The sequence below is a fragment of the Pantherophis guttatus genome, chromosome 1 (assembly GCF_059756535.1).
Source record: "Pantherophis guttatus breed Tessera chromosome 1, ASM5975653v1, whole genome shotgun sequence".
Taxonomy (NCBI): domain Eukaryota; kingdom Metazoa; phylum Chordata; class Lepidosauria; order Squamata; family Colubridae; genus Pantherophis; species Pantherophis guttatus.
In genome coordinates, this window is record NC_142063.1 from 127,282,676 (window position 1) to 127,296,830 (window position 14,155).

At 38.7% G+C, this 14,155-nt stretch overlaps 1 protein-coding gene across 1 annotated transcript in view; it reads right to left on the reverse strand.

Annotated features, from left to right (window-relative positions):
• Positions 1-956: 956 nt before the first annotated feature.
• ADCY5 (adenylate cyclase 5) overlaps positions 957-14,155 on the reverse strand; it is a 243,840-nt gene continuing 230,641 nt past the window's right edge. Inside the window, exons 17-21 of the mRNA XM_060687913.2 lie at positions 13,469-13,601; positions 12,456-12,719; positions 3,899-4,103; positions 2,436-2,560; positions 957-1,638 (exon numbers count right to left, since the gene is read on the reverse strand). Coding sequence (XP_060543896.1) covers positions 1,510-1,638; positions 2,436-2,560; positions 3,899-4,103; positions 12,456-12,719; positions 13,469-13,601 — 856 coding nt within the window. The 3' untranslated portion in view covers positions 957-1,509. The remainder of the gene's footprint in view (positions 1,639-2,435; positions 2,561-3,898; positions 4,104-12,455; positions 12,720-13,468; positions 13,602-14,155) is intronic.

A 14,155-nucleotide genomic window follows, 5' to 3' on the forward strand; every position in this document is an offset into this window, starting at 1 on the left:
CATAACCTTCATTTATTTTTATTTTTTATTTTATCTTGGAGCCCCTTTTAAACTTCTGCTTGCTTCCTGGACTGTACAGAAATCGAAAACTGCCAAGTCTGCAACTCTGAAAAGAACAAAAAGAACATCCACAATTTTATAGCTTATGTACACCTCCCAAGATGCTGTTATGTGCACAGCCACCAGTTTCGACTCAATTTTGTGCGCACCCAGCAAGAGGCATCCCCCTGCCATCTGAATTAAGAGAGAAAACAGTGGAAAGATCTCTTACTGACCAGCTCTGGCAGACCGAAGGGCCCAACCTGGACTCCCGTTTCCCCTCTCCTCCCAGGCAGATTATGACAGAGAAGGGAATGTATGTCAGGTGCAATCAACTATGGTGTGTGTATGAATGGATCAAGATTGCTCCACCCAAAAGATAAAAGCAGCTGTACCAGATGTTCAGTGGTTGCTTAAGACTGCTGCATGTGAGTCTCCCCTCGTTACCTTTTCGCATAGCGGTTATGTGCATTACAGCAGATACACAAGCTGATCACTGTTGCACAATTGGGATGAAATTTTAATACATAAAATCCTCAAAATATAGAATTTTGGTATATTTGTTAGTGTCAGTGTCTCCCATATTACAAAATACAAAACCTCCCAAAATAATCCCACACGTATCAGAGAAATCTCCCTGACCAACAGGAAGATTTAACAGCTAGGTCTTTTCGCCTGTGAACCAAAATGCACCAATAGGAGTTAGAAGGTCTTTTCATTTAATAAATACATAAGAAAAATTCTTTTTTCCTCGCTTTAAACAATTGCTCTTCCTCCTTTAAACATACCTCTCTTGCTAAAATGAGGAAGCCTCACATTTGTGTAAGGGTAGGGATAGCAAGAGTACATAACAAGGCAACTTTTTCCATTTAAAAACATTACCGATGGCATAATAAAAAAAGGCCCTTTGTAAAGAGTTACAGTGAGAGCAACATCTTTAATTTTAAAAGCCCACTCAAACAGCTAATATAAGAACAGTGGCACATTCAAGGAGCTGACAGCACAGACCAGAAATAGTATGGGAGTGCACAGCCTTTCCAAAATAATGCTGTTCATTGTAGTTTTCCTTTTGTTGCAATGAATCATACTTTCCTTCCACCAAGTAAAAACATTGTATTACTTCAAATAAATACTTAAATAGTTTTAAGTCCTGCGTAGCAGCCACAAACGAAGATCTCAAATCCACCTCTTCGTCTCCGCAATTCCACTAAGCATAAATCTTTGGTCAATTCACTGAACGTTCCCCTTCGGAAAAAGGTCTGCAGCAGTGCTAGGTGACTTCTGAAGTGTGCGCTAGGCAGCCCAAGCTGTGTTTCTTTTCTTTTTTTTTCCTTCGCACACAATCCTACTAAAAAGGCATCGCATGAAATACTCCGCCGTGCCTTGGGATTAGATTCACTGTGAGACAGTGACATTGTCTCCAACTTGCTATTGTGTTTGAATCAATGGAGTCATCCTTGCCCACTGTCGCTAACTTGCTGGTGGGCCTTCATTTAAGAAGTAAGTGGTCATTTCTCCTTTACCTTTGACTTTTACAACCCCTCGGCATTCTAGCTGGTAGTTGTTGATGGTTAAAACCTGATACATGTCCGTAGTGACCTGCAGAGTATTCAAAAAGAAGAATCAGCGTCCGCATCCCCCCTCAAGCCCTCTCTTGTTTAAGTGATTCACAACTGAAGTGAATCACTGCATTTACGGAAGGTATTTTAAAAGTTTATCTGGGATTACTGGAGACAAAACTTTGCACTCCGATTGTGTTCACAGTACTGAGGCCTTTGCGTTCACTGAGGCATCAGAAGAAATGAGGGCGTTTTAAACAAGGCATATAACTCTGCTGAAATTGTGTTCTACTTCCATATGGAAGCAGAGGTTGAAGAACTGATGCTAGGCAAGTCTACTAGAGCCCATTATATTCAAGAAGTCTTACTAGCAAATGCCAGGCATAAGTATTCAGCTTCTAAACACAGAGTGCTAGTTCTATTAAAAGAAGGGTACAAAGTACAGAGGGGAAAGGCAGTTGCACGGGTGAGCTAATACGGGTTCATGGCTGGTTTGGAGAACCTCCAAATCCCACCCCTGGCTGGCCTCCAGAGGGCCTCTGGACCCCAGGGGGAGGCAGTTTTCACCCTCCTAGAGGCTTGAGGAAAGCCTCTGGAGCCTGGGGAAGGCAAAAATGCCTCCCCCCCTGCATGGTGCAGGAGACCGACTAGGCCACACCCATCATGGCCACACCCACCCAGCAACCGGGCAGAGAGCCCGTTGGTGAAATTTTTGAAGCCCACCCCTGGGCAGTTGCATCAAATTTATCTTCTCCTCTTTCACTATTAGAAGTGAAATGTAAGTTCTACTGCAAGCAGAGTTTGTGAAGGTAAGAAAGAGGTATGAAGAAGACTCACCTGAATCCTATCGGGGACTCCCGTACTGTCCATTCGACTAGCTACATTCACAGTGTTGCCCCAAATATCATACTGGGGCTTACGTGCACCTATGACCCCTGCTACTACGGGACCAATATTGAGCCCTAGAAACAAAGCAGTAAGGAATTAAGACTTCCAAAAATAAATTGATGCTTATTAGTTTCCATCAGAAAATCACATGCAGAAACAATACAGTCACCAGATTCTTCCCCAGGCCTCACTCATCCCTACTAAGTTTTGAAGAAATCACCTTTTAGCTTTGTGTAAATAAAAGAAGGAAAGGAAGCAGTTTGCTGCACACCCTTCTTTCATTCATTTATTCAGCTGTTAATTACTAGTGTAATTTAAATATTACACCAGAGTCAAGTTTTTTTTTGAGATGGGCGGCCATATAAATATAATAAATAATTTATAGATTCACATTTTTCCACAAATATTATTTTTTAAAAATTATTTTAATGAAGTTTTTTTTTAAAAAAATGAACAAATACAAAGAAAGAGAAGGGAGACACAGAGAGAGAGAGCAGGGGAAGAGGGAGAGAGAAAAGAAATGATGCATCCTTTGCACAAGTTTGTAATTAAAAAATTATAAGCATTTTGGAAACCAAATTGACAATCTTCTCCCACTGACTTTCAGTGGAAACATTAAGAATTTTCTTAAATCTTTTCCATCAAAATCCATAAGGATTGGATTCGATCACAACCCTATTAAGGTGTTTCTGAAGCTACTGGATTTCATGCCAGAAGGAATATTGAATCTTGAGATTCCTGTCTTGCCCTTTAGTCTTCCACAGCTCCTAGAAGTCACAGGATTCAAATGTGAAAAAGTATTTTGTAGAAATATCTGAACTGTACAGCCATTATTTTTCTTGCTTCCAATATGTGTCCCAATGAGAGACAGAGAGAGAGAGAAAATGCCTGTTCTGGATATTGCCAGTAAATTTCTCTCTCTGGTACATCAATGTGAAGGAATTAGTATCAAGGGAGAAATGAAAGAGTGATGATGATAATGAGATAGCTCCCAGTTTTGCATTTTTGGTCCTAGTAAAATGCAGGCCTATTAGGGTGCAGTTACAAACCTACTTATTGGGAAGCTTTGTATTGATAGTAATGCGTATGCATGTGTGGAATTCTGGAAGCTAAAAAGATCACCGATTACTTGCTTATCTTATTGTGTGCTTATTCTTAGATATATTTTTGTATCCAGAAGTATTTATGCTTTAGCTACCGTACACCAATATGTTTGTGTACATATGTTATATAATTTGCATATAATAGGTACTACCAACTGAATACCAGTCAAAAGAAACAACATCCATGATTACTTGCATTCAGTAGCTTCATGTAAAATATGGCATTTGCTTTTTTTTTTTTTTTTAAATCATACTGAGTGGATTCACAGGGTGAAATTCTGGAGCCTAAAGTACAACCGCAATATTTACCTATTTTCATCTGGAAATTGTTGAACGAATGCTCGTTGATGTATTTCATTTGATCCATTAACCTCATTGCAAAGTCCGCCAGGGCCTTGATATGTGTTTTTCCCACCTTGTCATAGGTGGAATCATTAAGACCCGAAGCAGCCATATATGTGCTCCCTATTGTTTTGATCTTTTCCAGCTGTCGAAATTGGTCTTCACTTATTATCTACAAACCCAAGAAAGGAAAAGGACATACACGTAAATAAATCCATGCTCTGTAAGTGGTCTGTGCACAGCCCTAGGCACTACATAATCATAATCATAAGTTTATTTATCAAGCATTTATAAGATAACAGGTAAAAATATAAACATAATTTATTACATGAAAAGAGTAAGTAAAAAGGAATATTAGGACAGAGATGGTAGGCACGCTGGTGCACTTATGCACGCCCCTTACAGACCTCTTAGGAATGGGGTGAAGTCAACAGTAGACAGTTTAAGGTTAAAGTTTTGGGGGTTTGGGGAAGAAACTACAGAGTCAGGTAGTGCATTCCAAGCATTGACCACTCTGTTACTGAAGTCATATTTTCTGCAATTGAGTTTGGAACAGTTTACCTTGAGTTTGTATCTATTATTTGCTCGTGTATTTTTTTTTTTTTTTTTTTTTAATTGAAAAGGTTTTCAAATACAAATTTTTCCCCCTTTTTCCCCCCCCTCCCCCCCTCCCTAACCCCCCCTCCCCACCCTTCCCCCCCTGTGACTTCTTCGTAACAAAAAAAAACCCTAATTCATAACAGATTACTTACTCCCTCCTCAAAATACTGACCTTTACTTACTAAAAGTATTATAAATCCCCCTTTATCCATACATTTCAGAAAAGAAGAAGAGAAAAAAAACAAAAAAAAAACAAACACATTATACTATAACTATTATAAAATAACTTCTAATTTAGCATAATAGTGTTTTATATCTATACATTATTGCAACAATTCAAAACCACCTTCCACTTTAAAACTATACGATAAGTCCTACTTTAATAACATTTCAAAGCGGGCTCCCCATAAAATCTAATTTAACATTTATTCCACTCTATCCATTTCCTCCACTCCCCTAAATGTATCACTTAAAAATCCCTTTTCTTAAACTAATCAGTCTGTAGCTAGCTTATTCACCCACTGTCTTACAAATTTACCATACACAACAATTCTTGATATCTTTAATTCACTGCCCACACTACTTAAAAATATATATATATATATATTCCATTATATCTAAATAAAAAAAGAAAAGACAATAACTTTAAATTTATAGTCCATATAATATCTTCTTGAAGTCTTTCCACTGGATTGTTAAAACCAACATCCATAATAGGGTAACATAGCTTGCTGATGCAACAGTTTATTCAAGATCTCCAATCATATCTGCCCCCATCAGTAGTAAACATCTTCTTATATATATAAAAGTAAAAACAACCACCCGAGTGACATTATAATTATATTCCATATAATAATAATTGTGGGTTTCATCAGGATTATTAATTTCCATCATCGTATTGGGTAACAACCCGATCTTCTGCATGTCCCAATGTGATTCTCTTGCCTTATAATTCAAGATAATTATAATATATTTATCAACACAAAAAGAAGTTTCAAAGTAGATAATTCAAAACCATCAATTTGAGGCTCTTTCCATGTCCCAAAATTACGGCAATGCAGAGATCTGCCACTATCCTCAGGATGATATTGACCAATATGTCGCCTCCTCTATGTTTTCACATAATCATTCATATTTTAAAATCACTGGCTTCATTGTTGCTTGGGTTAGAAATTTCTATTTTTGTACAACCTATTTCTTTTTTTGTTTTCTTTTTGTGGGTTTGACTTCCATCCTAATTTTTTGTGTCTCGCATTTCTTTTTTATCCCTTGTATATCCTCTAATTGGTTTCCATGCTTGTCCTTGCCTTGATAAGTCATCACATTAAAATCAGATGGCACTTCTCTCAAATTTGTAGATAATCCAGCTGGGGTATCCGATAAATCCAAAGGCAATTTATCTGGTACAGTCTCTGTCTTTAGTTCCAGCTCCTTCTGCTTATCCTGTATTATATCTGAAGACGTTAAATTCATTTTCAACCTATTTTGATAAAATTCTTCCGCTCTTTCAACAGTATTTAACTGGTATCTTTCTCCTTGATATCTCAATATAATACCAACTGGGACGTCCCACCGGAATTGAATATTTCTCCTTTTTAACTCAGACACCAGAAAGCCAAATTTCTTCCTTTCCATTAATATCTTAGGTGGGAGTTCCTTGTAAATCCAAATCTTTCTTCCATACAATTGCAAATTAGAATTGAAGGAATTTTGCACAATTTTATTCCTAATTTCTTTATCTGAAAAATAGATTACCACATCTCTAGGCAATTGCCTTTGCTTGGCAGTCCAGGAGTTTATTCGATAAGCTCTGTCAATCCTACAAAACACTTCCTCAGGTTGAATCTTTAAAATCCCAGCTAGAAATTCAGAAGATATTTTCCTTAAGTCATCTCTGTTATTTTCCTGCAAACCTCTAAGTCTTATTGCATATTCTGTGAAATTATATTGTATCTTTAGAACCTCTTTTTCAATCCTCTGTTGCAGATTTTCTACATTACCAGACTTTTGGTCAGCATCCATTTTAAATTTTTCTTCTGAACTATAATCCTGAATATTTAACAAATCATTTTCAATTTTTTGAATTCTATTGTCCAATTTATCTTGAATTTCATCCATTTTTGACTCTAGTAAATTAGTATTTGTATCCAACCGAATCATGAATTCTGACACTTTTAAAATTTTTTGCTGCAAAAAGTCAAACTTGGATTTCACCAATTCCTTAGTTTCCTGCTTAAATTTTTCAAGTTGCTGATTCACAATCTCATCCCTTCTTTCAATCTCCTCTAAGAGAAATTCTATTATATTAAAATCAGGTTTCTGGGACTGAAGAGTTAAAACTTGTTCCTTTAAATTCTTAGTGGGGGAATCCCCCCCACCTATTTGCTTGTCTGACTTCACAAGCCTCAGTGCCATGTTTCCGCCTAAGCAGGCTTTGTTAGAAGAAAAAAAAAAAAAAAACAAGACAAAAGACTTCCAGCCAGCAACAATCAAGCCTCCAGGGGAAAAAGAGAAAAACAAAAACAGGAGCGGAGTTTTGTCTACAAATGTAGCCAGTGGTATTTATTCCGCTACATTGTAATAATAAAAAACGGAAGAACTTTCCCTCTCAAACTCTTCTCCAGCCGCGGCAGACGCCATTTTAAAAAGAAACTTTTTTCCTCTTTCTCTTCCTCTATTCTCTTAAGTAATTTTTAAAAGATAAGTAAAATACTTGCGCTTCAGTATTACAGGTCCAGCTCACATTTTCTTTGAGTAATCTGTCAAATTCGCAGGCTTGCTTTTGACGCCTGGCTCTGCATTAGCAGAGGTCTCCCAAGGCCCGGAGCAGCGGCTGGGGATATGGGGCATCTCATCCGCTCCATCCCAAAAGTAAAAGAAAAACTTTTGGGACTCTGCAGAGAGTTCTACCCACCCCTGCCGGCTCTATCTCCGTTTCCTCATGGGAACGGAGTTTTTTCGAGCCGCCGTTCCGTTGTGAAGGCGGCTCTGACAGGCAGTGGAAGCTGACGATCCCAAAGGAACGTCTGGCGGCGGCCAGCAGCAAACAGGAAGTCCGCTCGTGTATTGTTGTGGTTGAAACTGAAGTAGTCATTGACAGGAAGGACATTGTGGCAGATAATTTTATGTACTATGCTTAGGTCAGACTGAAGTCGGCATAGTTCTAAGTTGTCTAAGCCCAAAATTTGGAGTCTGGTGGCATAAGGTATTTTATTGCTGTTAGAGGAATGGAGGACTCTTCTCGTAAAATATCTCTGGACTCTCTTGATTGTATTTATGTCTGATATGCAGTGCGGGTTCCAGACAGATGAGCTGTATTCAAGAATTGGTCTAGCAAATGTTTTGTATGCTCTAGTTAGTTAGTTAGTTAGTTAACCCACAGTGGGAACAATCCAGCCTGATTCATATATGAAAAGAAAATAGATGAGCTATTTGGATCCTAGGACAGACTTAGAGATTGAAGTCCTATATCAGCTATTTCAAAATAACTTGAAAACAGCTATGGATTGTGCTTTGGATTATGAAGTCCTAGATCTGATGCAATATTCTAGCCTGGTCAATATATAATATAATATAATACAATATGACTATGAATATATTCCTCTCTGTCCAAATTCCTGTCTGACTCTAATATAAGTACAAATGATGTGTGCAGTGCTTGCGATCACTCACAGGTAATTGAGTTAACACTATTCGCACTTTTAATAATATGGCATAGTTTATTCCCTTATAACAGGGGTGGGGAACGATGGCTTTTATGACTTGTGGACTTCAACTCCCAGAATTCCTGAGCTGAATTCAGAATTCATGCTGGCTCAGGAATTCTGGGAGTTGAAGTCCACAAGTCATAGAGAAGCCATAGTTCCCCATCTCTGCCTTATAATGTAATTCCTTCTTTGCTCAAAAAAGATTCAAGAAAATCCATGCTAGCCATAATGAATAAATTTCCTAGCAAATGCACACGCATATTTCAGCTGTCTTGGCAAAATTCCTAAGGCACCAGGACCAAAAGACTAACAGTGGTGGGACTCATCTCCGGGGGGAGGGGATGAGTCTGCCTATTGAGATGAGGTGAACCGGTTACTTTCGTGGTGTGGAGCCAGTAACTTGGTCCTTAACACCAATAAAACCAAATAGCTTATAGTGGACTATAGAAGCAATAGCTCAGATATCCAGCCCTTGCTTATCAATGGAGACTGAGTGGAGCAAGTGGCCAGTTTTACGTTTTTGGGTGTTATCATAAAAGAGGACATGACTTGGGGCACTCACATTGCAGCACTGGTCAAGAAGGCCCAGCAGAAATTATACTACCTGAGACTTCTCAGGAAACAACAACTGAGTGAAAAACTGCTTGTGACCTTCTACCGCTGCACCATAGAGCAGCGGTTCTCAACCTGGGGGTCGCGACCCCTTTGGGGGTCGAACGGCCATTTCGCAGGGGTCGCCAAAGCCCTCTCTCGCCCCCCCACGCCTTCACTCACCCTCACCCTCTGCCTCTGTTGGATCGCCGTTCGCCGTTCGCTTACCCCGCCCACTCCCAATCTATTGCTGCCTCCTGAGTCCCAGCTGATGGCTAGAGGGAAAAAAACTGTTTAAATTCTTGCTGCGGGGCTTCAAAGGGCCGCCCTACAGGTGATCAGTTAAAAGAAAACAAATGAGAAGACCGGTGCCTGCAAAAATAGAAAAAAACAGCCTCTTTCAGCTTCAGCATAGGTTAATTAGCATGATTAGATCGGCCTCCGACTCTCAGCTGATCCGCTCTCAGCTGTTTTGCGCAGGGTCTTTTGCAAGCTCTTGTTTTGCAAGCTGCTGGAGTAGATTTTTTTTCCCCTAGCTAAAAGGAAACTGAAAGTAAAGCAGGCTCTGCTGCAACGTGACAAAATGAGGCACGGAGAGAGATTTCTTTTTCTTTTTCTTTCTCTTCACCAAAAAAGGTAGGTGCAAACAATGGGAAATTTAGGGCAAAAGAGGAGAGTTCAAGATTTTAAAACACAAAAGAAAAAAAGCTCTATTTAACTAGGGAATTGTAATAATTGAGATACTATTAATTGTATATTGTGTTGAAAGCAGAAATGGTTAAGTTGTGGTTTGGAGGAATATATGGGAGAAATTATTTGATTTATTATTATTGGTAAATATAATTAATTGATCTGTAAGAAATTGGATTGCATGGAAATAATTGGAATATTCATGTTCATATTGATTGATATACAAAAAAGATAGTTATATAACTGATTTAAATTAAAATGTTGAATTTGTATTAAACAACTGTATTACATAATTACATAATTAACCAATGTGAGGATGGATATAAAAATAGATGACAATGGGAAGGGATATAATATAGAATAGAAGGGAAAAATTGAATTTGATTAAGATTAGAGATGAGGATGAAGGTTAATATTGGTTTTTTAATAAAATAGATGAGGAATAAATATGGCAAAAAGGAAATATAGAAATTGTAAATTTAATTGAAATGACTAAACACTGGTTAAATTTGTGAACCGGCCAAATACTCTGTTCAAAGAAAATACATTGTATGTTTGTATGTGTGTTTCTAATTATTGCTATTTATTCATATTTGTTCTCTTTTATTCTTTAAAGTTTAACAATTCATTCTTTATCTTAATATCTTTATATTTGTTTGGGGTTGGTTTTCTTCCCTTTCATCTTTTTTATTGAACAGCAATCTTTCTCCTCAAACCTACCACCTTTGTCTTTTTTTTCTTACTTACTTTCTGTTACGTCCGGACGGCAAGCACAAGCAGCCAATAGAGCAGCCGATTGGTCCGTGTGCCGGCAGGCAGCCGGCGGGAAATTGGTGGCTCCTGATTGGCCCAGCTTCTGACAGCTGAGTATAAAAGAGCTGTCAGTGCCTCAAACGCTGCTCGCTCTCCATGGTAGTTAGCTAACCAGAGCGAGTTACTGTTAGCTGTTATTGTTAGCCAATAAACATGTTGTGAAGTGTTTATCCTGCCTCACCTCCCTTCTTTAGCCTTTGTTCCGTGAATAGAACACTTTCTCTTCCCCCCTCTTCTTCTCCTTCCTCCTTCCTCTTCCTTTCTCCTTCTCCTCCTCTCTTCCTCCCTCTCTTACCCTCACTCCTACTCTAATTTTCCTTCCCTTCCTTCATCCCTCTCTATTGCTGTATCCTTTTATGCATATGGACTACTCAGAGGGCTGAAAAAGTTATTTTTGATTGGTCCTCGCACTTTTGACCAGTCCTCGAATTTACGACTGTCCTCACATTTTACGTTTTTGCCCTATCTTGTCACCATGGTGAAGAGAAGCAGTTGTGAAATGAGTGACCCGGTTGTTAAGAATGCTACAATGGGCATGATGACCAGTCATAAGTGCGAAGACCAGTCAAAAGTGTGAGGACCTGTCAGAAATCACTTTTTTCAGCCCTCTGGGTAGTCCTTTTGTGCACATGGACTACTCAGAGGGCTGAAAAAGTTATTTTTGACTGGTCCTCGCACTTTTGACCAGTCCTCGAATTTACGACTGTCCTCACATTTTACGTTTTTTGCCCTATCTTATCACCATGGTGAAGAGAAGCAGTTGTGAAATGAGTGACACGGTTGTTAAGAATGCTACAATGGGCATGATGACCAGTCATAAGTGCGAAGACCAGTCAAAAGTGCGAGGACCTGTCAGAAATCACTTTTTTCAGCTCTCTGGGTAGTCCTTTTGTGCACATGGACTACTCAGAGGGCTGAAAAAGTTATTTTTGACTGGTCCTCACACTTTTGACCAGTCCTCGAATTTATGACTGTCCTCACATTTTACGTTTTTTGCCCTATCTTATCACCATGGTGAAGAGAAGCAGTTGTGAAATGAGTGACATGGTTGTTAAGAATGCTGAATGGGCATAAATGTGGGATGGTCATAAGTGTGAGGACCAGTCAAAAGTGCGAGGATCTGTCAGAAATGACTTTTTTCAGCCCTCTGAGTAGTCCCTATATACATAGCCATGGCCACCTGGTCACATGACCAGCTAGCCATGCCCACCCAGTCACATGACCTCCAAGCCATGCCCACAAAATAAGCCACGCCCACAGAACTGATAGTAAAAATTTTTAGAACCCAGCCCTGGTTGGGGGTCACCACAACATGAGGAACTGTATTAATGGGTCGCGGCATTAGGAAGGTTGAGAACCACTGCCATAGAGAGTATTTCAACTTTCTGTACCTGTGCATGGTTTGCCAATTGCACAGTGGCAGATAAGACAGCACTCCAGAGGGTCAACATCATTGCCCAGAGGATCACTGGTTGCCCTCTCCCTTCTTTGGAAGACCTTTATAGCTCCTGCTGCCTTAAGAAAGTTCAAAACATTCTTAAAGATCCATCTCATCCTGGGCACCCTTTTTTTGAACTATTACCATCTGGCAGACGGTACAGGATAATAAAAACAAGGACAAATAGGCTGAAAAACTTATTCTATCCTAGGGCAGTAACTATATTGACTTCTACTGTATAGTGCAATATTAATGCAATATTGGGTTTTCAATTCAATTGTATAGAATGTGAAGGATGTGTGTTTGTGTTTTATTTTTATAGTTATAATGTACTCTGAAAATGGCATTTAATTTCGTTGTACAAGGTGCAATGACAATAAACTAAACTAAACTAAACTAAACTAAACTAAACTAAACTAAACTAAACAACAGGTGACCAGGACATGCAATCACTCAACTGGGTTAGGAAAAGTAGTTTCATGGAGTTTGGGGGAAATATGATTGTAGAGAAGGCTCAACTAAATTTTTACATTAATCTCTAGTAGAGCAGAAAGTTAAAAAAACAAACAAACCCTGAAGCTAGACACCCCAAAGTGTCAAAGGCAATATTGTGTGGAACAAGATATTTACATACTGATCAGTCCTCAGCATGAAAGAAACCATTGTTCTCCTTGAATTTGCTCACCTCATCAAAGTCAGCAATGATTTCATTGAGGAGCCTCAAGCACTCCACTCCTTCATTGTTGGCTTCTAACTCCACATAGAATTCTGAGAAGTTGCTGATGGAAGCAAACATGACAGCCACACATTCACAGGACTGGTAATACAGTTCATCGTTTCTCCGCTCCTGTGCAAGAAAGTGGGCTGCTACGTCCTTTGGCAAGATATTATGGAGAAGCCGTCGGTTGTAGGCCTGCAGCTCCTCCATCTCCTCCTTTTCTTCAGTAGCCTAAAGAGAGAGACAAGGAGGTGGATATAAGTTAACTTCATTTATGTGGGAAATGGGCTGGAAATAAATATGCATGGGATCTTAATAGACTGATGTCAACAGAATCACATTTTACACTTCACTGTGTTCTAATTTTAAGCGTACATAGAAGGCCTATTACTGAAATTATTAATTCTGTCCTCAAAATTGAACTCTCAAATATTGGTGGAAGCTTCATTTTGAGTTAATCTAATTCAGTCTGGTGATCAGATCAATAGGAGTAGAATTCTATGAAGAAGAAATCATCAACAGATGTTCGTAAAAGCAGCAAAATTTCCAAAATTGTTATCCTTGAGACATAATTTAATTGAGTAAACTTAATTAGTTTTTTTTAAAAGGACTCCCACTGAATTACAAAACTCTTCCTTTATTCAAATTTCCAATATTTATGTAACACTTTTTCCACACAAATGTTCCGTGTGGAATATGCTTGTCAGTTTTATCTAGGCTATAGGCCCACTACACTAAGCTGGTGCCGATCACCCCCTGTAGATTATGTATTACGTAGCAAGGTATCTTGTGATCATGAAATAAAAAAAAAAAAATCTGTATAAGTTTCCTCTGATCTGAGAATTCTAGTTCTGATTTATGAGCACAGTCGTCCAACAAAATAACAGCATGAGCAGCAATCACGTACTGATCATAAGAAGGTACTCTAATATAATATTAAAGACAGGCATGCAAGAATAAGCACCTACAGACATACACACCTGAAGCTTCCAAAGGAAATCCAACCTCGCTGTAGATTCCACCTGCTGTGCATGTAGATAGACCGCCAAGACAAAAACAGTGATGACAACAGGGGTTACAATCTTCAAAGCAACCCTGGACACATTGGAAGGACTATACAGGAAACAAAATGCACAAATCTGAAAATTATAATGTAACAGTAACTCAAGCATAAAGAACATAATGCTTCTTATGTTGTCAAATCAAGCCTTCCAGTATTTCCCATCCCTAGAAATGCTCCCAGAGGGCTTGAAGTCCAATTTCTCCATGTTCTGAGTATGTTCTTGGTTGTGTATTATTTATGTATTTGTTTATTTATTTATTGAATTTATTTGCCACCCTCCCATCTCATAATAAAATGACTCTGAGTGACTTTAAAATCCTAACAAGTAAAATCCTAACAAATAAATATGGTTAAAATATTTTTTTTAAAAAAGAAATCCCAATTAAGATAAAATTTAGTTAAAAGATAATCGAATCGAATCGAATCGAATCGAATAGATTAGATTTTTTTATTGGCCAAGTGTGATTGGACACACAAGGAATTTGTCTTGGTGCATACGCTCTCAGTGTACATGGGAAGGAAGGGAACAGGATTCCCCGGGGTGGGGGTGGGGGAGATGGGATTGCCTCGTTAATTCAACAACCATCTCCAAGTGATGCTTCCC